The 25,560-nt window shown below is 46.9% G+C and overlaps 2 protein-coding genes across 3 annotated transcripts; one reads left to right on the forward strand and one right to left on the reverse strand.

Moving 5' to 3' along the window:
* The first annotated feature begins 78 nt into the window (after positions 1–78).
* Positions 79–15,633, forward strand: UPB1 (beta-ureidopropionase 1). Its single transcript, XM_083590440.1, has 10 exons — positions 79–299; positions 1,757–1,928; positions 3,195–3,282; positions 3,978–4,072; positions 6,316–6,477; positions 7,011–7,180; positions 11,045–11,126; positions 11,917–11,959; positions 13,390–13,544; positions 14,731–15,633. Exons 1-10 carry the CDS (start codon positions 199–201, stop codon positions 14,812–14,814), a joined length of 1,152 nt encoding a protein of 383 aa, XP_083446566.1. The 5' UTR covers positions 79–198; the 3' UTR covers positions 14,815–15,633.
* A 2,191-nt stretch (positions 15,634–17,824) lies between these two features.
* GUCD1 (guanylyl cyclase domain containing 1) lies at positions 17,825–24,227 on the reverse strand. Of its 2 annotated transcripts, none has more exons than XM_083590620.1 (5): positions 23,895–24,227; positions 21,829–21,937; positions 20,591–20,682; positions 20,014–20,255; positions 17,825–19,689 (listed from the first exon to the last, which is right to left on the reverse strand). In XM_083590620.1, exons 1-5 carry the CDS (start codon positions 24,053–24,055, stop codon positions 19,598–19,600), a joined length of 696 nt encoding a protein of 231 aa, XP_083446746.1. In that variant the 5' UTR covers positions 24,056–24,227; the 3' UTR covers positions 17,825–19,597. The 2 variants fall into 2 exon arrangements, with proteins under 2 accessions (XP_083446746.1, XP_083446745.1); XM_083590619.1 differs by having other exon boundaries at positions 21,772–21,937; positions 23,895–24,095.
* Positions 24,228–25,560: the final 1,333 nt, after the last annotated feature.

Raw genomic sequence — 25,560 nt, forward strand, 5'->3', positions numbered from 1 at the left:
AGGAGAGCCGCGTCGCCTTTCCACCAATCACGACCGAGCGTGCGCGCCCGAGGGGGGGGTCCTCCTGCCCCTCCCCCTCAGAAGCGGAGTCCAGCTGTTCGGACGGGCCAACGGTCACTCCGTGTCCGACGGACTGACCGCTTGCCGTCCGGAGTCCGTCCGTCTTTCCTCGTCCCAGCGCGGAGTCTCTCGGCGAGGATGGCGGCCGGCCTGGACTCTCTGGAGGAGTGCCTGGAGCGGCACCTGCCACCCGCCGAGCTGGCCGAAGCGAAGCGGATACTTTACGGGGAGTCTGTCAGGTGCGCCGGGACTACAAATCCCAGCAGGCTCTGCGTCAGCTCGGGAGAGGAGGGGGAGAATGAGCCCCCCCTCCCGTCTCAGCCTTCTTCCACCTGGCGCCCTCCAACTGTTTCGGATGCGGGACTGCTGGGAGTTGTAGTCCAAAACATAAGGAGGGCACCTGGTTGAACCCTATTTTTTTGGGCGGGGGGCAGATATCTTCTCCCCTTAGCAAGTGTGTGGCAGGCAGAAATGAAACAGGTTAAGCTTTCCCCCTGCCGTTGTTGGGAGGGGGAAAGACTGGATTCCTGCTTGTTGCACAGGTGGAGAAGGCATATTCACACACCCCAAATTATAAGGTCGACCCCCCCCCCTTCCCTACTGCCTCTTGGGACTTGGCAGCAGTCAGTTGCATTGTTGGCCATTTCAGGATTTGACATCAGAGCAGGGAAAGGATGGGCAAGTGTGGCCAAACTTCCAAAAGCCTCTGATTCTTTTCAAGGCAGCTGGCAAAGTTGGACTGCCTGCTCCCATCAACTACAAGATCCTCACTGTAAGTCAGCCCTGTTGGCTGGTGCTGATGGGAGTTGCAGCCGAAAACAGCTAGCAGGAACCAGGTTGGGGGGCAGGGGCTGCTGATCTAGGATTTGGAGGAGGAGGGTGCTCATGGGTGAATGAGCTTCCCTCAGGATTATCTGTTTTGGTTTTTTGGTTGACAAAGGCAACCCCGTTTTAAAAAATGATTAAATTGGAATGCTTTCCGCATGCTGAAAAGGGCTGAGAGGCTATCAAGCCTAACTCCCCATTGTAAGGCCCATACGTGAACCCACATGCAGCCCCCCGCAGCCAGAGGCTTCAACAGAGTCAGCTGCCTGCAGAGCAAAGGGCTTGCAGAAGTGGCCTTAGAACAGCAATGAAGTGGCCTATGAACAGCAATTCCAAATGTTGGTTCAGGAGTCCACAAGCCGATTACCAAGCCTCTGCCTCTAGGTTCTGTCATGATGTGTTGCATAAGGAATGTATGTGTATGTGATGTCCGGATCAAGAGAGAGGCCCATCAGAAGGATATCATGGCAGAGTAGAAATGCTGTACTGCATTTAAGTTCTAATGAGATGAAATATTTGAGGTTAGTTTGATGAGGATGGCTTGCTTGTCATACAGAGAACCTGTCCACAACAGTTTGCATCTAATAGAATTTGAGTAAATCAGACTGTCCAGACTGTTGTTCCAAAACAGTTTTGTGTGACCCCACTAATTGGTGAACAGAGTGACTTGCTTAAGATTATATAAAAAGTGTGGGATGGGGAAGGTCTTAACCTTTAACCTTCCTTTTCCTCCACCGCTAAATATTTCTTGGCTATCAAAGTGCATTGACCTGATATAAATAGCAGATATATAAACCTGCCATATTGCTGTTTGTTATTTTGTACAGGACCAGAGGAAGATTGTTGTATTTTTGTGTTCTTACTTTTCCAGGCAACTGGATTTGCCGTCTGCTGCTTTGTCCGCTGCTACAGAAAGGGAGTTTGACCTACAGGGTTATGGATTTGGAGCTGAACCAGAGCAGTTGAGGCCCCCGCGTATTGTCAGGGTGGGGCTGATTCAGAATAAGATCCAACTTCCTACAGATGCACCGGTTGCTGAGCAGGTACAACTGAAGCTTGTAAAGGAAGTTCCTGCATGTTTCCAATTGCTGGCTCTTGTCTTTCCAAAGGGAGAGCAGCCCCAGCTTCTTTGTACCATTATGCTTTGTCAGAGACTCAAATCTTTTGTGTTGGCCATATTGTGGGGTAGGAGAGCGGGGGGGGGGGCAGGAAATCACATGTAGCAAGCAATGTGCCCTTTTAGTTTCAGATAGTACATGGGTAAACAAGTCTAAAAATCCCAGGACACAAATGTTAATGGCCCTCTAACAGCTGTGGTGGCTCATTTACCAGAAGTAATGTTTTTGCGTTAACTCTGGAAGTGTATACAGTCAAACGTTGGTTCCTGAACACCTTAGTTGCTGAACAAATCGGCTCCCGAATTCTGCAAACCCGGAAGTAAGTGTTCCAGTTTGCGAATGTTTTTCAGAAGCCAAACGTCTGATGTGGCTTCTGCTTGAGTGCAGGAAGCTCCTGCAGCCAATTGGAAGCCATGCCTTGGTTTTCGAACAGTTTTGGCAGTCAAATGGATTCCTGGAATGGATTAAGTTCGATAACCAAGGCACCACTGTACTTGATTCTGACCAAACTAAGACTCCTAGAGGGCCATGAAAATTTGTGTCCCTGGTTTTTAAGGCTCATCTACCCATGTACTATGTACTAAGGGACGCGGGTGGTGCTGTGGGTTAAACCACAGAGCTGATCAGAAGGTCAGTGATTCAAATCCTTGTGACGGGGTGAGCTCCCGTTGCTCGGTCCCTGCTCCTGCCAACCTAGCAGTTTGAAAGCACGAAGTGCAAGTAGATAAATAAGTACCACTCCAGTGGGAAGGTAAACGGCGTTTCTGTGCGCTGCTCTGGTTCGCCAGAAGCGGCTTAGTCATGCTGCCACATGACCCAGAAGCTGTACGCTGGCTCCCTCGGCCAATAAAGCAAGATGAGCCCCGCAACACCAGAGTCGTCCGCAACTGGACCTAATGGTCAGGGGTCCCTTTACCTTTTTTACCCATATACTATCTGAAACCCAAGGGGTGCATTGTTTGCCAGATGTGAAATATATTGGCATTATTTTCAGCTCTCCTACCCCACTAATAAACCCATTTAATTGGCAAAGTTTCTTCACTCATCATTGTTAAAGCTGCTGCTTCCTACAGGCAGGGTTTCTTGCCAGCCCTTTTTCTCTCAGTATTTTGTACATGGTTGAGCTTGGGAGGCAAAATGAGAGTAAAGGTAGTTTATTTAAATGACCTTTACAGCTGACCTTCTCCCTAGGTAACTGCACTACACAAGCGCATAGAAGAAATTGTGGAGGTTGCAGCAATGTGTGGGGTCAATGTCATCTGTTTCCAAGAGGTCTGGAGTGAGTAGTGTTTTGTTCTGCCTATTTAAATCCTCTCTGCTGCTATAAAAGTCAATCTCAGTTGCGTGCGACTCTTGAATAAAGTCAGAGCAGAAACTAGACTCAAACAGAACAGTGTTGGTGAGCAAGCTGCATTCTCTGGGCACAACCCAGGACATCTTTTGTTTCTGTAAAATATTAATGCACGATTCCCACTAAATATCCACTGTGGCTAACAGCATCTCCATTAAAAACCATCAAAACATTAAAAATTCAGTTATGAAACCTAAAAAGTGAGATTAAACGATCTGTAAAAGTAGCGATAGAAGATAAAAGTACAGTGGTACCTCGGGTTACAGACGTTTCAGGTTGCAGATGCTTCAGGTTACAGACTCTGCTAACCCAGAAATAGTACCTCGGGTTAAGAACTTTGCTTCAGGATGAGAACAGAAATCGCATGGTGACAGCGGGAGGCCTCATTAGCTAAAGTGGTGCTTCAGGTTAAGAACAGTTTCAGGTTAAGAACGGACCTCCGGAAGGAATTAAGTTCTTAACCCGAGGTACCACTGTATTACAGTTAGGACCTCATATCAATAGCACAAAATAGTATGAGAAAGGCAAGCCCACCTCAAAACCAGATCTCTGTCATATGCGGAAGTATCTTATGGGAGTGACAGGGTGAACGTCTCACATTTCTTATGATGCTCTTTTTGTAGCGATGCCTTTTGCTTTCTGTACACGAGAGAGGCTTCCTTGGACAGAATTTGCGGAATCAGCGGAGAGCGGCCCAACGGCAAGGTTTTGCCAAGAGGTAAAGAGCCAGATTCCTGTCCTGCCTTTTTACAAACCTCCTCTGCACCGCTGTGTCAAAACAGCCTGTGTGCATTTGGACTGCCCTTTCCACCCTGCATGCAAACTTCCAAGAGTGTGGGCATTTTTCTAGACCTGGGCCCGGCAACCACATTTGTAACCCAGGGCTGCAACCCTGGGCAGTGAAGCTGCTTCAGTCGCATTTACCCTGCAATCCTGAGTACATGTTTATTCAGAAGTAGCTGTTATTCATTTATTAATTACATGTTGCACAATCATCTCAAGGCAATGTACAATAAAATGGCAAAAAAGTTACAAACATGAACAACAGAGATATTTAAAATGTAAACAATACAGAATGGACACTCAGGACACAGACATTGTGAAGCAGCCTAACCACCCCTGTGGTTTTGCTTTTGTGTGGCTCCTGGTCATTTCAAGGAGGCTTGCCTTGGAGAACATCTTAGTGGATTGGGCCCCGCTGATAAGTAGTGAGTGAGCTGTGCCATTGGTAGAGATTGCAGGTAGATGTGTCTACAGAGGACATACAGGGAAGTACAACTTCAGTTATTTTGCTTTTCAGCAAATGCCTGACTTTCTCCTTTTTTTTGGCAAAGAGACGAGTGTTTGTTGTTTTCCCCCTCGTCTGAAATGATTTCCCAACCGTCTGTTTCTTGTTGATCCTGAAGGGACCGGAGTGGCTTGCTGTGTATCCCTTTCCATCCTGCTGCCTTCAGTTTAGCACAGGTCAAGCACGAAGTGATTGTAAATGCCAGATTAATTGCATCTTGGTGGATGTTGTTGTGGTTAACATTCAAGCATATGGGAAAGTAAAATGCCATAAGGGGAAGGAAGAGAAAACATAATTGGATCAAAGGAGACATGACTTATCAGTACTGAGACATAATGCAAAATACACTCTTCAGGGACCAAGGGTAATAGGAGACAAGCTGTTATATCTTTGTTCTAACTTCTCTGGGCAAGACAGTTCCCAGATTCCTTTTTAATGATCTTATGGGACACGTTTCCCAGGAAAGGCCAAGGCTTGGATCTGGAAAAGGTCAAGAGGAGTTTGCGGTTCCCCCCAAAATGCTGGCACTGAAGGGTAGTCCGTCGAGGCCTCTAGAACAGCCTGGGGTGGGGTGGGGGATGCTATCGTCAAGACCAGAGGTTGTTTCCTCAAGGTAGCTGGAGCATGGATTTGGGAAGGAAGCAGCACTTATGAGTCAAAACCTCCACTGTTATGGACAGAAGTGGCATTGCAGGGAATTCAGTGGTTTCTGGCATTATTGAGGAATCATTTCATCCTTCTTTATGAATAATATTGTTATTAAGGTAAAGGTAAAGGGACCCCTGACCATTAGGTCCAGTCGTGACCGACTCTGGGGTTGCGCGCTCATCTCGCTCTATAGGCCGAGGGAGCCGGCGTTTGTCCGCAGACAGCTTCCGGGTCATGTGGCCAGCATGACTAAGCCGCTTCTGGCGAACCAGAGTAGCACACGGAAATGCTGTTTACCTTCCCACCGGAGCAGTACCTATTTATCTACTTGCACTTTGACGTGCTTTCGAATTGCTAGGTTGGCAGGAGCAGGGACCGAACAATGGGAGCTCACCCCCTCACGGGGATTTGAACTGCCAACCTTCTGATCAGCAAGTCCTAGGCTCTGTGGTTTAACCCACAGCACCACCCGCGTCCCTTAATATTGTTATTAGATTGGGCATAAATAGGATTTGGTACAGAGAGTGCTCCGCATTGCCACCCATGACAGTAGGAAGAAGTTTCTGACAGTAAGAGCCATTTGACAGTGAAATAGACTACCTCGGAAGATGGTGGATGCTTCTTCATTGGAGGTGTTTAAGCAGAGGTTGGATGGCTACCTTTTAGGGATATTTCAGCTGTGATCATTGCAGGGGATTGGATCAGATGACCGTTCCAACTCCATAATCCTTTGATTCTTTGACCTCACTCTGTTTTAGCTATTCAGTCAGAGTCTTCTGTGGGCATTTTTTTCTTTTCTCTTGGTCTTGCAAGCCTCCTGCCAACTGGCAGATCTCTTGTGAAAGCCTAATCAAAAGTCTTTTTATACTGTTCTGCTGTTTCATCCTGCTTTTCTGATATTTGGTGTTACTATTTATTTTTTATTGTCCCAACTGTTCTGATTCGGTAAGTTGTTCCAAGACCGTCTGCTGAAACGCTGCTAGTACATTTAATAAAATGTGGCATCATTTCCATCACGGCTGCAGCTGGCCAGGAAGCACAACATGGTGGTGGTGTCTCCAATCCTGGAAAGAGATACTGCGCATGGGGAGACCTTGTGGAACACAGCGGTGGTGATTTCGAACACGGGTGCTGTGCTGGGCAAGTCTAGGAAGAATCACATCCCAAGGATTGGAGACTTCAATGAGGTGAGTGGCTTTTGCATATGGGGAAACAGAGCACTCTTGCTAATTCAGGAACAAATTCCTCCAGGAGCAGCTTTTGCAGGGGGGTGGGGTTGCCATGCACACATCCAAATCAAGCGAGCATACAAAAAATATGAGTGTCCTTGTACTTCTGCTTTCACTTTGAGGGTCCCTGGCTCCGTGTGTCTGGTTTTCAGGCTGAGGCTCTCAAATTGTTTGTTTCCTGGCACCAAGGAGCAACTTATAGGAAAGAAATCCTGTCTGAAACCCTGGCAAGCTGTTGCTGTCCGTCAGTGTAGACATTATTGAGCTAGATGGATCAAGGGTCTGACTTGGAAGAAGGGAGCTTCCTAGGTTCTCCTTGTATCTAATATTGCTTAAACCTGTTTGGTATTTGGGGATACTTCCTTTAGCTTGATCACCACAGATATGCCCAGCTCTCGTCATGTCTGCTGCTGCTGCGAGATTTCTATTAAGGCAGCTGGTGTTTTGGACTCCAGAGATCTCATTCAAGTGTAAGTCTGTGTGTTTTGCAGTCAACATACTACATGGAGGGGAACATGGGGCATCCGGTGTTCCAGACTCAGTTTGGGAAGATTGCCGTAAACATTTGCTATGGGCGACATCATCCCCTCAATTGGCTCATGTACAGTCTGAATGGAGCAGAGATCATCTTTAATCCTTCTGCCACTATTGGGAAACTCAGGTACCATTTGGAATCTTGCTTATTTGCTGGAGAAAGTGAGAGCCAGTGTGGTGTAGTGGTTAAGAGTGGTAGTCTCGTAATCTGGGGAACTGGGTTTGTGTCTCCGCTCCTCCACATGCAGCTGCTGGGTGACCTTGGGCCAGTCACACTTCTTTGAAGTCTCTCAGCCCCACTCACCTCACAGAGTGTTTGTTGTGGGGGAGGAAGGGAAAGGAGAATGTTAGCCGCTTTGAGACTCCTTAAAGAGAGTGAAAGGCGGGATATCAAATCCAAACTCTTCTTCTTCTTCTTCTTCTTAATTATGACCTGGTGTATGTGCAAGGCCATTACCTTTGATGAAACCCTCAGAAAATTTTGAAAGCTAAATTGCGGTCTTCTGGAGGAGTTTTCTGTTGTAGCCCTGCCTTATCTCTATGCAGGGGCCAAATTGAGAGGGTCCAAGCAAAGCACATGAAGCTCATGAGCTCTCCTAGCCGAAGGGTTGGCAACAAGGAAGACTACCTTGGAAGTCAGTACAGTGGTACCTCGGGTTACATCCGCTTCAGGTTACAGACTCCGCTAACCCAGAAATAGTACCTCAGGTTAAGAACTTTGCTTCAGGAAGAGAACAGAAATTGTGCTCCGGTGGCACAGCAGCAGCAGGAGGCCCCATTAGCTAACGTGGTGCTTCAGGTTAAGAACAGTTTCAGGTTAAGAGCAGACCTCCGGAACAAATTAAGTACTTAACCCGAGGTACCACTGTAATTCGAAGTCTCAGGTAGCTGATGTAAGACAGTGTGAGAGGTAACAAGGGAGAAATAGGAGAGGACCATTCCTCCAAAGCCCTCTGTGCCCAATAGCCTTGTCCCGTCTGTCACTCCATTGGGCACAGAAGGTTACAGTCAGGTAGCTGCCACCGCCACCCCAGAGTGACTGTAAATATTTTACGCTGAGAGCTCAAAGGGTTTAGCCATTAACTGAGCTGAGACAACAGACAGGCTCTGAAAGGGCGGGGGAGCTTTGGCGGGAGGGTAGAGGTTCAGCAAACCCTGCATAAAACACCTCGCTAATGGGTGAGGAAAGAAAACAGCGGGAAATAAGAGACAGCTTCCAAAAAAAAAGAGAAGAAAACAAGAAAAAGCCAGGAAAGAAAACAAGGCATATGGGTATCGGGTGTGTCTGGGCATTGAATCCTCTGTGGGATTGAAGCTGAACAGACAATGTGTGCACCACTCTCAGGACTTAGACTACTCCATTAGGAATGCTGGCATTTGTGATCTAACCTGGCTTGAGAGCTTTGTTCCTCTTTGCAGCCAGAGCTGGACTGGCTATGGGCACTGCTGCCAGCAAAAAAGAAGGTGGCCCCTGCCTGGGATGCCGGCCAGGTTCCAAGGTCCTCTTACAGCCTGATTTGCCATTTGCCAATGCAGGAGCCTGGGTCCCCTTGCCTGCCAAATGGAGGAGAAGGCTGTCTTGTCGGGAACACTGACTTGGTCAAGCAAGCCTGGCAGCTCTGCCCTTCTCTGTGGCCAGGCCTGGTGGTCTCTGTGGGGCAGATGCTTCTCTCCTCAGGGCCACATAAAGAGTTGAATAAAACATGCAATCTGGCTGCTCCTACATTAAAACAAAAGGTTCAGGGAGCTAGAGCTCTGTGAAGGCCCAGTTGCATAGGCCTCCTGCAGGACAGGAACTGGGGAGGAGTTGCATGGTCCTGCCTCTGAAACAAGACTCACCCCTCCCTGGATAACTTTCATTAGGAAGAAGGACTTTCTAAGTGATGGAGTGCAGCTGCAAGTTGGAGGCGTTTTGTTACAGGAGCTGTTCACTGTTCACTTGGATTGTGTCATGCCCAAAAGAGCATCACGAGGGAAAAGGGCTAGCAAACATCTCCTCCTTTGTAAGGGGTTATTAGATGGTCATCCAATGGCGTCTGCTTAGCTTGGAGGCAAAGTTCAGGATATTCCTCATAATGTATGACTTTCTGCCCGAGCTAATGGAGAGGCTGAGAACGGGGTGTTCTGTTTGTTTAGCTGTTCTGTGTCTGTCGGAGGGTCACGATAATTGGGTGGATGTGAAACATTTAATTTTTACCAGGCAAAGAAAATAAGTGGGTGGCTTACGAAACTCACCACTTAAGGGTTGGCCAAAACATGCTGAACGATTTCTGGGACTCTTGTTTGTGATTGCTGCATGGGGGCCATTGTGACCATGCTTTTATTTCCAAAACTTATTTCTTTGCCCCACAGTTTTGTTTGCTTAAATATTTCTGTAACCCCATTCATATGTGATAAAAAGGTGTGGGGTGGTGGAATAAAATGATTATTCAGAAGAAAATGGCAGATAAGAAACCAGTGGCTAACAGGTGGGTTTTCAGCAAAGACCAGAATTCATGTGGTCCTAGGGCAGCACTTGCCTCACAACAGAGCAGAGGTAGTTCCACCAAGAGAGCACTACAAATACATCTCTTTTATTCGTATTTTGTGTAGGTTTGTTGTGGCCCTCTTATAATCAAAGCAAGTTTGAAGCCTGATTTTAAGGTAGTCCAGGTTTTTCTCAGTTAATTTGAGGAGAGCTTTGGAGAGCTTGCCCAACAGCCACCCCTAGTTGATAGTTATTTCAAAATCCACCTTGGGAGAGGATGGACTTTGCTTGGATTGTGCCCCACGTTATTTTAAAGGGCATGCTTAGGGCCATTAGAGAGGCAGGCGGCAGGTGAGTGTGTGACCTTTTGGAGGCATTTCCTGCTTTCTCAGGGTGGTTTTAGTGAGGCGGCATTATTGACTCTTTCCTTGGTTGCTTTATTGCTTTGTGAGAGTATAAACTAACTGGCAGGAAGAGATTTCTTAGATCCCCTGCAGCAGACAATTTCTGCAAATGATACAAGCAAGCACTTGCTGCCCTCTCTTCACTTCCCCACAACATGTCTGCATTTCCTGTTTCTCTTCCCTCTGCCCCTGGTATCATTCGAATCAGGGCCTGTCCCCAGAAGCTGCTTATTGCCAAACTGGTCATTTTAGTGATTGCGCTACACCTTTAGAACTCCCTGCTGGAGATCTCCATTACCACCCTCCCCTCCGCAGCCCGCTAGGAGTCCTTTATATCTTCATCTTTCTTTCTTGCTACACATCCACTACAGAAGAGGACAGCGCAATCTGTTATCATATTTGTCAGGTGGAGAGATGTAAGGTATCATAAACAACATTAGCTTCAATCTCCAGACGCTTGAATTGTTTTTCCAAATTGCCTCATGTTGGGCTGGAAATGTCCTTCTGCAGTCAGTCATATTCCTCTGAAAAATAAAGCTGCTCCATTCTACAAAAAAAGTAGCTTTTTGAAAAGTAGGAATGAAAAGCAATACAATAAAATATGCAACAATACAAATTAAAACATAGAATCATGGAATTGTAGAGTTGGAGGCGACCCAAATGGTCATCTAGTCCAACCTCCTGCAATGCAGCATTGGTTAAAACAGATAAACAGATGGAGTGAAGGGAGAGTCTTGACAAAATAAGAAACTTCTTTAGACTCCATTTATAGACACTAAGGTATTTGTGGTGTGGAAAGCACAGCAATCTAAATGAATCCCAAAGAGGTTCCTCATCTCCCCCCCCCCCAGGCATATTAAATAATTCACCCTTCTACGATAGTGCAAAACGGAAGACAATTTAGGGACTTGGAAGGGGAATGCCTGTGCAGGAGTCGGGGAGCTGTGGAGGTGAGAGCTGCAGTTGCCAAAGCTGGGAAGCAGCCCCTGAGCGCTTCCTTTGAGCTGCCTGTCACAAGACGACATCGTGAAGAAGGTGGCCTGTTAAAAAAGTGGTATTTCAGGTGATGTAAGAAAGGCTCTGAGTTCTGCATTCATGCCTCTTCCTTTATTATTTCCAGTGAATCCATGTGGCCCATTGAAGCGAGGAATGCAGCCATTGCAAACCACTGTTTCACCTGTGCCGTCAACCGGGTGGGAACGGTGAGGCCTTTCAGCTCTCTGTGCTTTGAGATGCCACCAGTTAGGCTCCTGCTCGCTAAAAACAGAGCCCTGTGTGGAACTGTAGGGTGTAGCATCAAAATCCCCTTTTCAGCCATCTGCCCTGCCCCTCTAAGTGGCTTTTTAATGCTACTCTCCCCCGTTCTGCATCTTCTCAGCTGCCCTGCTGGCTTCTCTTCCCCACAGCAAAGAAAGTGAGTAGGTTTGTGAAGGTGTTGCTGCTTTGGGATAGCCCAGTGTTGTCCGAAGGTTCTGAGTAGCCAGGAGAGGTTATCTGGAACTGTTCTCCCTGCGTCTCTGGTGGGCCTTTGGCCACCTTGCTCTGGGAGCCAGCTCCTTGAAGGTGGTGAGGACATGCACACTTGCTTCCTGCTGTCACGGATCGGGAGAAGGCATCAGTAGAAGGTGAGGCTGCCAAAAGCCCTTCCTTCCCTGTTTCGTAAGGAGCGAAATAACCCCCATTCACAGATGGGATTTGCCTTTCATCCATCAAGGAAATCAATAGACTGAATGTGGAGACAGGCCGCTCTAGAGGATGCAAGCAATACTTTGCTTGAAAGCCAGACACAGCTGATTAGATTTAGAATGATAACAATGGCTTCTGTGTCTTGCATTGTTCATTTCGAGTTTTTCAGGGTGGGTGGGGAAGTGGAAGAGGCTGCCTGGTGCGAAGCAACAGTGCCATCTTCCTTTCATTTTGCACTCTTCTGCTGCCGTGAGGGTGGCTTGATGAATAATTCCTTCTGGGTGATGACTCTTCTGCTTCTTGCAGGAAGTTTATCCAAATCCTTTTACATCAGGAGATGGTGGAGAGGGTAGGTGCCTTTGTTTTCTTTTGTATGGAGAGTGATACTTGTGGGGAGTCTCTTTAGCGTGGGGTGGTGATAGCATGCCAACAAGGATAGAGGTTCCTCCTTCCAATCTGGTTGTTCTTTTCTGTGGTGGGAAGAGGTTTGTCCAGCACCCTGGGAAACTCTGAAATGGTTTGTGGTATTGGGCAAAAGGGCTGAAAAATTAACTCCTTTAATATTGAATTCTGCATTTATATCTAATAATGTGTTTGTTCTGAGGTCACTGAAGACAAGAATCAGAATAGACAAATAACAGATTCATTAGACAGTTGTCTTGAACATTGTGAAACTGTTTGTGAGCAAAAGGGTACATTTTAGGTACCTTTTGCTCAAACAGCAACTTGCTGCCCCTCTTTCCCCTTCGACTCAACAGGACAGCAAGCAGCTTTTGAAAGCTAAGGCCATTTGAGATGACACAGAATGGGGAGGGAGCGGAGGGCAAGCCTCTTGGAGTCCCTGCAGCACCTCAAAGCCACCCATAGTTTCCATCCAGCCACACTGGAAGTAATTGGGAAGCCAAAGGATGGGAGAGGCCAGTGCAGCCTCTCCTTCCTGCTGGCCAACCTTTACTGCTCCTGGGAAATGTTTCCTTATCTGGCCTCCTCCTGCCACCCTCTGGCTTTAACAAAAGGGATTTATGTTGTAATAAATTTGTTGGCCATCTTTTTGTTGCTTTTCTTTGCAAAGGAGGATCATAGGAAATCAGGGTGCAAATGTCAGATTGGTCTAGTGACCATGGGTGTAGCCAGGATTTTTTTAAGGGGGGGGCAGGCATTTTGTTAGAGGGGAACAGAACCTCAGTTTGCTATGTATTTTTTGTTTTTATTGATTTAGGAGAGCAACTGCCCCTCCCTGCCCCCACTTTACACCCATGTTAAGGACACAAGAAGTGGTCTGCTACGGAATAAAGATCTTGGTCTATGTAGTTCAGTAATGTCTTCACTGCAGGGAGCTCCCTAGCACACCCCAACACAGCAGAATCACTTTCCCTTCACATCAGCCAAAGCCAGGGGTGGTAGTGGTCCTGCCTAATGCTGGGTTTGGTTGCTATGCATTTAAGCCCAGCACCAAGCGAGACCAGTCTCCCTTTTCGTTGGCTGATGTGAAGGGAGAGTGATCCTACATAGCCCTGGGTTCTTGCTTTGCATGGTCCTTCAAAGGCTCCTGACAACCAGCTGGTTGGAAGCTGCACAAAGCAGGCTTTGGGGCAAGTTTTGTCCTTTCTGTCAAGGTCCGCCCTTACCTGTAGGGCAGGTGGGTATGGTTTGCCCCAAACAGTCAAGCTAGAGTAGGGCGGGGGGAACCTCTGGCCCACAAGCCTAACTGTTCCATCACCCTGGTTCCCATTTTGCTAAATTCATTTTGTTTCTCTTGCTTCTTTGCTATTTATAAAGCCCATCGTGACTTTGGTCACTTTTATGGTTCAAGTTATGTGGCTGCTCCAGATGGGAGTCGGACCCCTGGCCTCTCCCGCACCCAGGATGGGCTTTTGGTGACAGAGATGGATCTAAATCTTTGCAGGCAGGTTGGGGACAAATGGAATTTTAAGGTAAGTCTTTTTTCACTAAGCAAACCCTCCTGTTTCTATCTCATTTCCAGTGAGGCTGAACTCTGCTGGCGTTCAGTTGAAATGCCAATTGGCTTCTACCTCTAAGTATATTCCGGAGGAGAGAGACTGTTCTGGAATGGTTTAAGATTTTTCTGGATCTGGGGCTGTGCAGTCAACAGCTCCTGAATTATACCAGGCTGCTGCATCTGACCCAAGGGTGCCAGAAAGTTACCTTTAAAGTCTACACACTCTTTTGACATTAATGAAATGACCTCCTTTGGGGAGGGGTGTTGCGGGAGAGGGATAGTGCAGTATGTATATTTTACAGCATCTTTTATTTGCACGTTTTAAACTCTCCCGTTGAAAGTAGTAGGTGAAATTGCATAATGGACATCTACCGGCAATGTCTCTTGCATTTCACCAGCTTTCCTTGTTGGCGCAGTGAATGCCACACCCTGGGGAGCCAGTAACCACAAAAACGGCAGGTGTCTCTTGAAACAATGATGGTCTTTATGCTCACATTAGCAAGGAAGTCTAGATTTCTTTGACAGGAATATGACAATCTTGAAGCTGCTTAAGTAAAGATTATGTTCCCTCTCCGTCTGCAATTCTGTACCCACTCACCTCAAAGTATGCCCCGTCCATCTCAGTGGGGCTTGCCTCCGAGTAAATATTTTAAAATTCACTGGTTGCAAGCTTGAAGATCTCAAATAGTTTTCTGTAGCAGCTACCCTAATAGCTTAGGAGTATTATTATTATTATTATTATTATTATTATTATTATTATTATTCCTCCCATCAAATGTCAAAGACTTTTAGAAGACATCTGAAGGCAGCCCCGTATAGAGAAGTTTTAAAAGTTTGATGTTTTATTGTATTTTTATATTTTGCTAGAAGCCACCCAGAGTGGCTGGGCAACCCAGTCAGATGGCCAGCATATAAATCAAAAAATTATTATTATTATGAGTCAGAATTTCATCCTAGCAGGCAAAGATAGCTTTTCTTTTCAGCCATGAATGCAGGCTAGATAATATTACTAACATCTTTGGCTTTATTTGCAAAACTGTAGAAATGTATTCATTTATTTAAAAATGGGGCTTATGTTTGACTTGCCATTCTGAAGGTCTTTTGCAGTGACGGATGGCCAGTGGCAGGGAATACTGAAGTCCCTTTACGTTTTTTTCCAGATGACCGGGCGATACAAGATGTATGCTGAGGAACTGGCTGCAGTTGTCCAGCCTGACTTTATTCCCAACGTCGTCAAAGAGTAGCTTGCCTCTGCTGCTGCTCAGGAAGGTTGGGAGAGAAACATATTGTCCTCACATGTGACATGGCAGCTTCCCCCCCTCCTCCCGGCCGCCGCCAGATGTAGTGCCTCAAAACACATGGTCTGCCTTTTTAGGAGTACTTTGGGTGGGATTCAAATAATTCCTTTGGGCCTGCCCAGTGGGACTTTGGGCTTTCTTTGAACCAGATTCATTCCCTCTCTGCCTCTTTTATAGCAGAAGTTGCTTGAGGAATGCACAACTGTTTGGCTCTGAGCCCCTTTTTAAAAAAAATATAGCTTTAACTTAAAAAAAAAAAAGCTTCAGCTACACACTGTGCACTTGGCCCAGGCATCAGGAAATACTTTGATTCAGGACTGTTTGAAGCCAGGTGTTTATGAGGGGGTGTGTTTCATACAGGTGGAAAGATATGCAACAAAATTATACACCTTTCCTGTAAACGAATCAGAGGAGTGAATCATAATGAAACCATGTTTTGTATTCCATGGCTGTAAAAAGGCCCGGGAGCCAAGACCACAAGAAGAGCCCTGAAGCTGGAGCTGGCCAGAGGACCACCTAGTCTAGCCTTCTGTTCTCACAGCAGCCAAATGAGAGAGTCACTTAATCTTCAGCTGCCCTGTTGCGTCAGTTGCAACAACAAAAAAATCACCCCTTGTTTTCCCCTGCTAGAAACTAAGTTTACTCTTAAAAGGGAATTTTAGATTGTGAGGTCTTCTGGGCAGAGATCTGTGCTTTTCTACTTTAAAGCACCTGGCCCGTTGATGGAGCTGCTGTAATAATAATAAAAAACAGTAGATGGGGAAACCTTGAAAATGTGGTTCCTTGCTTTTCCTCGCCTCCAGATGCTTGGGGCTGAAGTGTGTGCTTCCAGTTCTCAGAAGTGAAACTGTAATTACTTATTCAGCATTTCCTTTTCAAAAATTATCAGCTTGCAATGGTCAGCAAAGAAAGTTGGCACACACTGTGCACTTGCATTAACCGCTTAAAACCTTTATTGAGAGTGACTCAATTACAAGCAAAATATATTTTGCATATAAAATTTCTCTGCAAGTAAAATATCCCTTTTGTTGTTATGGACAAGAATTATGAAGGCTGTTCTTCTGGATCAACTGGGTGAACCAGAAGAGGATGAGATTTGGGCCCATTTACTTGACTGGACCTGTTTCTACCCATCTGTAGCTTCCTTGGTTCTCATGGCTTTGGGCACCAAGAGAAAGGCTCCCTCTCTCTCACACAGGGCCATGTGCCCTCTGCCAGCAAGGCTGCCTTCCATCACCTTTTTCTGCTTGGGATGTTCAGCTGCTCAGCCACAGCCAAAGCCAACCACCATTCACATCTCCAGAGGAAAAGCTAAAGCAGGTCTCTTAATGAAAGGGGAGTTGCCTGGGCTCTTCTGCTGTGGGAATCTGCAGAGAATCCATTGCTTGCTCTTTGCTTTGCTCTTTCTCTTGCTCTGCACATGGTCAGGCACTCAGTGGACTACAGAGATGCTGCACTGCAAGAGACTGTTTGCATCCCAGATAAATACAAGGCAAGCAGCTGGTTGCATGACACCCGTTAGCAACTGCCACATTCTTTGATTGCTTCCTCCTCCTTTGCAGTAGTTACCGGTAAGAATTTGTGAGGGCTTAATCTGGGGGCTTAATCTGAGACGCTTGAGAGTCCCATGGACTGCAAGAAGATCAAACCTCTCCATTCTGAAGGAAATCAGCCCTGAGTGCTCACTGGAAGGACAGATCCTGAAGCTGAGACTCCAAGACTTTGGCCACCTCATGAGAAGAGAAGACTCCCTGGAAAAGACCCTGATGTTGGGAAAGATGGAGGGCACAAGGAGAAGGGGATGACAGAGGACGAGATGGTTGGATAGTGTTCTCGAAGCTACCAGCATGAGTTTGACCAAACTGCGGGAGGCAGTGGAAGACAGGAGTGCCTGGCGTGCTCTGGTCCATGGGGTCACAAAGAGTCGGACATGACTAAACGACTAAACAACAACAATCTGGGGGCAGGGACACAGCTCATCCATGTGCGAGTACCACCATTCCTGGGCACGTGCCTGTTTCAGAGTGTCCTATTCAAGATGGAAAAGTCAGGGAGGATTGTGTGTTTGTGCCTGCCTCCTCTGTAGTTTAAGCCCGTGCGTTCTTTTGAATGCTTGACTAGAGTGCCTGCCCCTGCACTCACACAGCCCTCCTATCTCAAGCCCACCCACTACAGAGGTGATAGATTTAACCCTACAAATCCTCTGTCTAAAATCTGAGTACGTTAAGAATCCACAGTAGCTCTACTGGCATATTTGGACAGGCGTATATAAGTTCCTACAGCATTACAATCCTGTGGTGTAAAATGATACAGTGCCCTTATTTTTGACACTAATAGGTGTTTTTTTTTTGCAGGATGGGCTTAGTCTACTTTATGATGACAGTTGTGACCTACACGGCAGCATAGCTCTCAGCTGTCCCACTGCAAAAATGAGGGAGAGGGGGATCAGCTCTCCAAAGTTGGAATCATACAGTCATCTGTAATGGAGGTACTGCACAAAGTCCCTAAGTGGCATAGAGAACTCTGGGTCCTGCCATAAGGAAAAGCCATTAATGCACGGACAGAAATGTCATGTTAATTTCTACTTCTGGTGCAACAGGATACTTGCTTTTGCAATAATTCAGAGCAGGTGTGGGGAGCCTGTGGCTCTCTAGATGTTGGACCACAGTCCCCAGAACATCTGGCCACAGTGGCTGGGCCTGATGGGAGCTGGAGGGCAACATCTGGAAGGCTGCAAGTCCTTTCGAGTGCTGCTCATCTCACTTTCAGCTCCTATTTAATGTATTTTAATGTATCCTATTTTAATGTAACTTCACAAATACTCAACTCCTTTAAAATGTTCTTGCTGGAGTTGAGAAATGACAGTCTCCCTCTCCGGCACATCTTTAACACATCACTCATAACTTTCTGCCCCGCAATAGGACCTCACAGTACTTTAAATGAAACACAAAGTGGATATTACAATATCAAAGTTTATTTTTGACCAGCAGGGAAGCCATGTACATCCCTGAGTTGAATCCAAAAACATGAGTGCAGTGTGATGAGGTAGAACAGTCTGGACTCCGGCTTGAATCGTCCTGAACTGCAGCCAAGAGAAATTTCCCTGCCTCCAATTATATAAACAGCAGTTCTGAGCCAAGCTGCTGGGTTGTCTTGGAAGTCCTCAAGCAATCTTCTTATCAACACAATCCCGGCCTCAAATTACAGCTTTCGAACATGTAACAAAGTTTCCCTCCCTACCCAGACTTTGGAGTCATGCTGCTGCCAGCTGCACTTGCTTTAGCAAGTAGTTCAGGTCTGCTTTCTAGGGCCAAATGGATCTGACCCAAACATAGGTTGATATCTTAAAACACTAGCATTAAGCCTGAGGCTATGAAGAGTTGTCACCAGTTCTCACTAGAGAGCGCTGGTGATGGAGGATACTCTGTGTTCAGAGCGTCTCCTGGCTGACAGTTGTTTGCAACTGATGTGTTAAACAAAGGTTAATTGTGCTGGATTGGGGCCAAAGGTATCAAGAGATTCTAATCAATCTTGTATTTTAAAACCTTTAATTTCTTTAGAGAGGACCTAGTACAATCACGATTTGGCAGCCCCTCACTAAAAAAGAACGCTCAACATGACAGCAATTAAACTGAGATTATCTGAAAACAAACCGATGGTATGCAAAGAACTGATTCATCCAACCACTTTGGAGGGTCTGCAGTTACAACTGCAATGCTTTTTAATTCCCTGCTTTCAGAAAGAACCACCTGACCTCATGAAAAAGGCCCTGGCTACCAGAAACCCTTTATGCGGCAAAAGCAGCTGTGAGAATCCACACATTGTGGTTTGCAGGTGATGCTGGTATACGTATGTGGACTACTTCCTCTTGTTGCTCCTTCCCCCAAATATCCAATAATCCTAGGCTGTTTATGTTATTCTGTTCCCTGATTATTAGACGCCCAAACTGGGTGAAAGATCAGCCCTTACAGTATAGAAAGGAGGACTGACTTTTGTCCCTTTCTGTGTTGAGCTTCTCTTGGGCGGGGGGGAATTCATGAACTTGGCGTGGAAGTGAATACTAAGACTTTTGTTCCAGTCAAAAGGGGCCAACAGGAAAAGAAGTCCAAGTCCGCATTTGAAAACTTCTCAAAATGTGCAAATTTTAAAAATACACACATACATTTAAATATTACAGTCGCTATACACAAGCTATTTTCATCTTCATTATCATCATCAAAACTAAAAAGATGTCAACAGGACCGCCATGCTGCTCTCTGTAGGTTTAGAGACAGGACAGGGCAGATTTCAGGCTTGCAGGATCTACTTTTTATTTCCAAATAGAGCCTGGAGGCCCACCAACTGGAGCCAGATGTAAAAACCCACTCCTGGCCTTTTGAGTCTTTCACATTGCTGCAATTACAAAATTGGGACTCTCACATCCTTCTTGATCTACTGCAAAACACCCAGAGATCTAAGAGTAGATCCCAATCTAAAATGTATTTATTTCAGCCAATTTAGAGCCTGCCTTTCTGGATACATTCCCCCCCCCCCCCGCCAAGGTGGCTCACAACAAAACAATTTAATACCAGTTTAGATCCTAGTCTAAAGCATCCCTTCTTTGTGGTCCTGCTGCAGTGTGGGAGCAAAGTCTCTTGCAGCCCTGAGACAAGGCTGCTGCTGCTGCTGCTGCTACTGCTGTTGCAAGCTGGCCAGTGATGGACGTGGAAGCCCTGGCAGCTCCAAGAGGTCAGCTGTCTCTGTAAACAAACAGGATGTCCTCATCGGTGCCATAACTGGTTCTGGCTTCCTCAAAGTTATTGATGCTGGTTCGGCATGTTCCTGTGGGGCAGGACCAAAATGGGCTCAGAGGGGGCCAAAGGGTTAAGGCTCTGTTGGAAGGAAGGCAGGGCCATTGACTCAACAGCCCCAACCCACTCACCTCCACCCCCACCCCTCCGCGCAGTCATGGTCTTGCTGCAGAGACAAAAGACAAGACAGACCCACCTGGCATGGCTCATCCTCCTGAGGCACAAGCCAGGAAATGGCTAGGACAACATCAACCCAGAATATTGTACAATGTTGCAGAGAGGAATGAGCTAACATGCCAGAGTTGTCCGGTTACCACACTTCCCCTATTTGAAATAAAGGGTGGTGGCTACTCACGGTCAGCATAGGCAGGATTGTTGTAATAAATACTCCCTGAGGCCTTGCTGTAGCCACACAAGACAACAAAATGGCCCTGGTAGTCAGGACTTCTGCAGAAGCACTTCTGGCCGGTTGGGAGAAAGCAACAATATTTGACCGGGTTGGAGCAGAGGTCACAGAGCAGCAGGACGGCGTTGACCAGCACAATGGCCACATGGCCTTGGGCAAGGTGATCCTGGATGTCCCGGACGGTCACTGTGCTGTGGAGGAGAATAGATGGAGAAGTCAGTCCACTGGAGTCTCTTAGGGATATCTTAACAAGGAAGACACCAACTCTACCAGGACTGGAGGTTTGGAACAGGTCACTAGGTCCACAGCCCATAATGGACAGGATGGCTGCTTGCAGCAGCCTTCCCCAACCTGCTGCTCTCCAGATGTGTTGGATCCCATCATCCTACGGCTGGAGCTGACGCGAGTTGTAGCCCAAAGCATCTGGACGCGACCCGGTTGGCGAAGGCCTCTGCATTAAAACAGCTGCGGCATCTGTAAAGAAGTCCATGTGATGGGGAGAGAGAGAGAGAGAGAGAGAACTCACCGTTTCTCTACCAGCACTTTACAGGCTTTGGATTGTGCAAACAGCTGGTTGACTCTGTTCTCCTCTGTGTCAAAGTGTTTCCTGTAGAACGACTGAAGGAGGAAGAGGACAAGCCTGGTCAGAACAGATTCCGCTCGGGGTAAGAAACCTAAGAACATAAGAGCATAAGAAGAGGCCAGCTGGATCAAGCCAATGGCCCATCTGGTCGAGCATTCTGTTCTCACAGTGGCCAACCAGATGCCTGTAGGAAACCCACTAGCAGGGCCTGAACACAAGAGCACTCCTGTGATTTCTAGCAACGGATTCAGAGTTATGCTGCCTGCCACACTGGAACAAAAGTACAGCCATCATGGCTAGTAGCCATGGATAACCCTCCTCCCTGAATTTGTTGAATCCTCTTCTAAAGTCATCTAGATTGGTGGCCACCAGGTTAACTATATGCTGCATGGATAAGTTCTTCTTTTCTTTTCTCAGTCCTGAATCTTCCAACATTGGATGTCCACAAATTCTAGTGTTGGAGAGAGAACTTTTCTCCATGCTATGCATAATTTTATAAAACTTCCATGGTTTTATAAACTAAAATGCTCCCAAAATGGCAATGTTCCTTCACTGGGTAGGTGGGGGGGGGTGGGTGTCGCTCCACCTCATTGCTTGCCCTCTTCTGGACCTTTTCCAACTCTACAATATCCTTTTTGAGGTAAGTCGGCCAAAACTGTACACAGCAACCTAGAGAAAGGGCTACCCAGGTCCCAGGTACAGCTTGCAAGAGAGTCCCCCTTGGACTGAGGAAGCAGGGCAAAGTTCACGGCCAGAGAGCAACACAAAAGAACATCTGAAACATCATCTGGAAAATCAACATGGATCCTGTCCCATTTAAAAAATAAAAAAACCATCTAGCACTTGCCTTTTCCAGACACGAACAAAGCACCAAATAAAAACAGTGAGTAAAAACAATTAAACAAAAACCACAATCTAATTAAAAGGCCCAAGTTATCATAAAATGCCATTGGGTACCTTGAGAAGCCTGTATGTCAAGCTCCAAAAATCAAACGTGCTGGAAAGGTTCATGAGTGCCAAAACAAACCAATCATCATCATCATCATCATCCTTAGAGAAGGAAAGAATTCCTGCCCTCCAGACTTGGCCAAAGCACCAAAATTTGAGTGAACCAGGAAGCTGACCTGGTTCTTGTAGCCCTTGTCCACCCCCAGGGTCTGTGTGCAGAAACGATGCTTCACCCCAAAATGACGCATCAGGTAGGCCAAATCGATGGTCCAGATGCTCTCCGTCATCTGGAGGTCCTGAATGGCTTTCTGGAACTCATCGTCATTCAGGAGGTTCAGGTACCTGGGACAAAACCAGAGGAAGTGGTGATGGTGAAGAAGAGGGATCAGGAGAGAACAGAGCGCAGCTTATAACGTGTTACCTGACAGAAGGGAATCTGGATGCTACAGGGTCTGCCTGCACAATGGACAAACTTCAGAGCAAGATAAAGGGGTGGAGAATGTCCCCCTGGATTCTATTTCAGAGATGAAACAATGGTTTCCTTTTGTGAGTTGGCTCATATCAGCATATTGGGGAAAAGACCCTCTTCCAGCTGTTTCAAGCAGATTTGTTAATGCCAGTGGTGGGGTCAGAGATGATGCGAGCTGCAGTTAAGCAACCTCTGGAGGGCCACAGAATCCCCCTCCATCCCCATTAATGCAAATACAGCGGGTCCCACATAAGAAGGCATGGCATCTACACTTTGAATGTTCTCGCAACAGGCCAGAATTTGAAAGGAAGGGAAGGAACTTGATAGGTGTCCAATGGAAAGTCCCTTGGCCACCAACGATGTGGTCTGGTCCAGGCATAAGGTGATAAGAGGGAAGGTTTTGTGGGCTTGCCTACTCTCTCCCACCCCCCTTCCTAAGATTTGCTTTGCCCTTTACATCTGTTTTGGGACTAACTCCAACTTCAGGTAACTAAGACTGCATTGTAAAGTTTGCAAACTCTGGTTCCTGGCAATCCTGGCTAGCTCTCAACACAGCTCTAATAAGGGTGTTATACTAAGTTTTGGTTAAACAATGAAGGCATTCATGCACAACACAGGGAAAGGAAGAGGAGATGAGCTGACAGCACATTCCCAATCTCCAAACCAGGGTTATGCCTGAGGCAGGTAGCGCAGACACAGAAAAAGAAGGTGTTTTGGGGATAGAGGCAACTCATTCATGGGATGGTGGGAAGGGGCCACAATAGAGGAGAAATCACTGACATTCCATCATGAACAGGGGAGTGGGGGGAGAGAAAGGCTTGGATCCACAGGGCAAGAAGTTCACTCTTGGAAATTCAGTTTGGTACAGGAAGGAGGGAGGGAGGGGGAGTTACAGTAGTCAAGATGGGAAATTACCAGCGGGCAGGCTAGCGTCTTGGCAGAAGGGATGGAGAGAAATGAAAATCTTCTGCTTCATATCTACTAAGTGGCCCTCTAAAGAGGCATTTCACTCTCCTGCACCTAAAGCTCGTGTTCCTCTGTGGAAGGAAAGACGAGTTCAGCAGGAAAAGGAAAAGGGCGGAAAAAAGACCGAGAGCCAGCAGGCAGCACAGCAGAGGCAGATGGAAAATCGCAGTGGCCGTTATTCATGGAACACAAAAGGCAGGGTGGCTTCTATGGGAGTCACACAAGAGCACGGCAACAGACTCAAAACACCCAAAGAGGAAAAACCCGCCAGTTGCTGGCAATTACCGTATTTTTCGCTCTATAAGATGCACCAGACCATAACACGCACCTAGTTTCTGGAGGAGGAAAACAAGAAAAAAAATATTCTGAATCCCAGAAGCCAGAACAGCAAGAGGGATCACTGTGCAGCGAAAGCAGCGATCCATCTTGCTGTTCTGGCTTCTGGGATAGCTGTGCAGCCTGCATTCGCTCCATAAGACGCACACACATTTCCCCTTGCTTTTTAGGAGGGAAAAAGTGAGTCTTATAGAGCAAAAAATACGGTACTTGAAAAGGAAGTCAGCTGAGTGGCCCAGTCAAGAGTGTCTTCTATTGAGCCAACCAGAGTTCTTACATTATGAATATAACAACCTTTGTACCCATTCTTTGTCACTGTGAGATATAAATGCTGTTTCCTCCACAGTTCCTTTTCTTGTGCTTGAGAAGCTGCTGCTGTGATCAGTTGTGCTGCACTCACTGGAGGGCCAAGGCACTTGGGTGAGGTCTAGGGACCTTCCCACCTTGGAAGCAACTTGTTGCAAAGTGCCACCAGCCACCTCGCCTCCTTCCCCACCCCCAATAAGCCCCAACCCAAAATGGACTTACTGCAGAACCATCCTGGAGCAAGCCAGCCCACAGTCCCAGTGGTACAGCTGCTGAAGGATTGGCACGTCCAGCTGCACATTGTCCACTGCAGGAAAGAGGACACCACCGTCAGAAAGACAGTTTTTGGCACAACTAAGGTTCTTCTCTACATTCACACCCATCCTTTAACGGAAAAAAATGTATTATTTTGTTCCATGCCAAAGACATCAGTTTGCAACATTTAAAGCACTCCAGGGGGTGTAGTTTCATCTGACCCAAGAACTTGGTCTCACAGTAATAGACCATGGGATCATAACTGCCCCTGGATATATTGGACTAATTTATCAGTTCTGCACCCACACCATCTGCCAAACCACCTCCCGGTGGTGTAAACCAAAGATGGGAAACGTGTGGCCTTGCAGATGTTTGTCGTACCTAGTCCTGAACTGGTACAGGCCATGGAGCTCTTGGAAGGATGAACCAGGCACCCCCACAGGATGAGGGCCTTGAGGAGCAGGCAGGGGGCCTGAAACCCAGTCTGAGGATCCACTTGAAGGGGCCCTCTGGGTTGATACATTATGAAGAACCCCAGGAAGGTGCCTGCCCCCCAGCCTTTGAGAGAGAGACAGCACCGAAAGCTTGACCTCTAGGCTGAAGAGGAACAGCACAGTAAGCACCTATGGACCCAGGGTCTCCTTGTGAGTAGGCAATGCCTGATGCTCCTTCACTGGCAGCAGCTGGGGCCAGAGTAGATAAGGCTCCCCCTCTTGAGCCTTCCAGTTGCTGGAAACAACACAGGTCTCTGGGTCCTTTTCCTATGTTGTACCTGGCCTGAACTTCCTGAGATCCTGACCTTGGACTGCTGCCTAATTTCATTTCTGGACTGCGTTTGGACCTAGGTTGATTCTCTATGCATGACCTTGGTTTGTTTGGATTGTGCTGTGCCTGAACTCATGGGAAGTGCTTTAGTGAAGGTCTGTGTCTTTGGTAACTGGGACCCCTTCCCCCAACCCACAGAATGCATCTCCTGGAAGTGACAGCGTTGTGGACTACACCTCCCATAATCCCTGGCCAGTGGCTATGCTGCTTGAGATGGATGGGAGATGGAGTCTAAAAAAATATGAAGCGCCACAGCTAGTCACCCCTGATGACTAGGTTGGCTGCTCTGTTAGGGGAGAAATGCAGGGTATTGTGAACAGCAAAGGATGTCACAAAGGTGCTGATGAAAGACTTGGATGTTTCTGGTTTTTACAGAGGCCAATAGCTCAGCACAATAATTTCTAAATCTTCCTGGCAATGAGCCCATCATTTCCTGGGTAAAAAAGCATCAACAGAGCCACCCACTTTTTGTGTTTGTAAACTCCTTGCCAGTTATGCCCTTAGCAATGTCTAGTCATCGGGTCTCTTGCTCAATTGAGTCGTTGCTCTTTGGGGACAAAAGTCTGTGTTGACAGGTTACCAGGACTAAAGGTACAGGAAAGGCCAGAGACCCAGGACAGGGAGGGGACTCAGCTGGCTTCCTTCCAGCCTTGAGGGAGGTCAGCACAGTTCTGGCCCTCAGGCTCTGGACATGCAGCGCATTCTTCAAGGGTAGCCTGGTGTATTTAGGAAATAATAATAATACTGTATTTCAAAAGGACCAGGGGCAACACAAAGACATTTCAGCTAATTCCAGTTTGAACAAAGG

The sequence above is a fragment of the Podarcis filfolensis genome (genome assembly GCF_964270895.1).
Source record: "Podarcis filfolensis genome assembly, chromosome: 16".
Lineage (NCBI taxonomy): Eukaryota > Metazoa > Chordata > Lepidosauria > Squamata > Lacertidae > Podarcis > Podarcis filfolensis.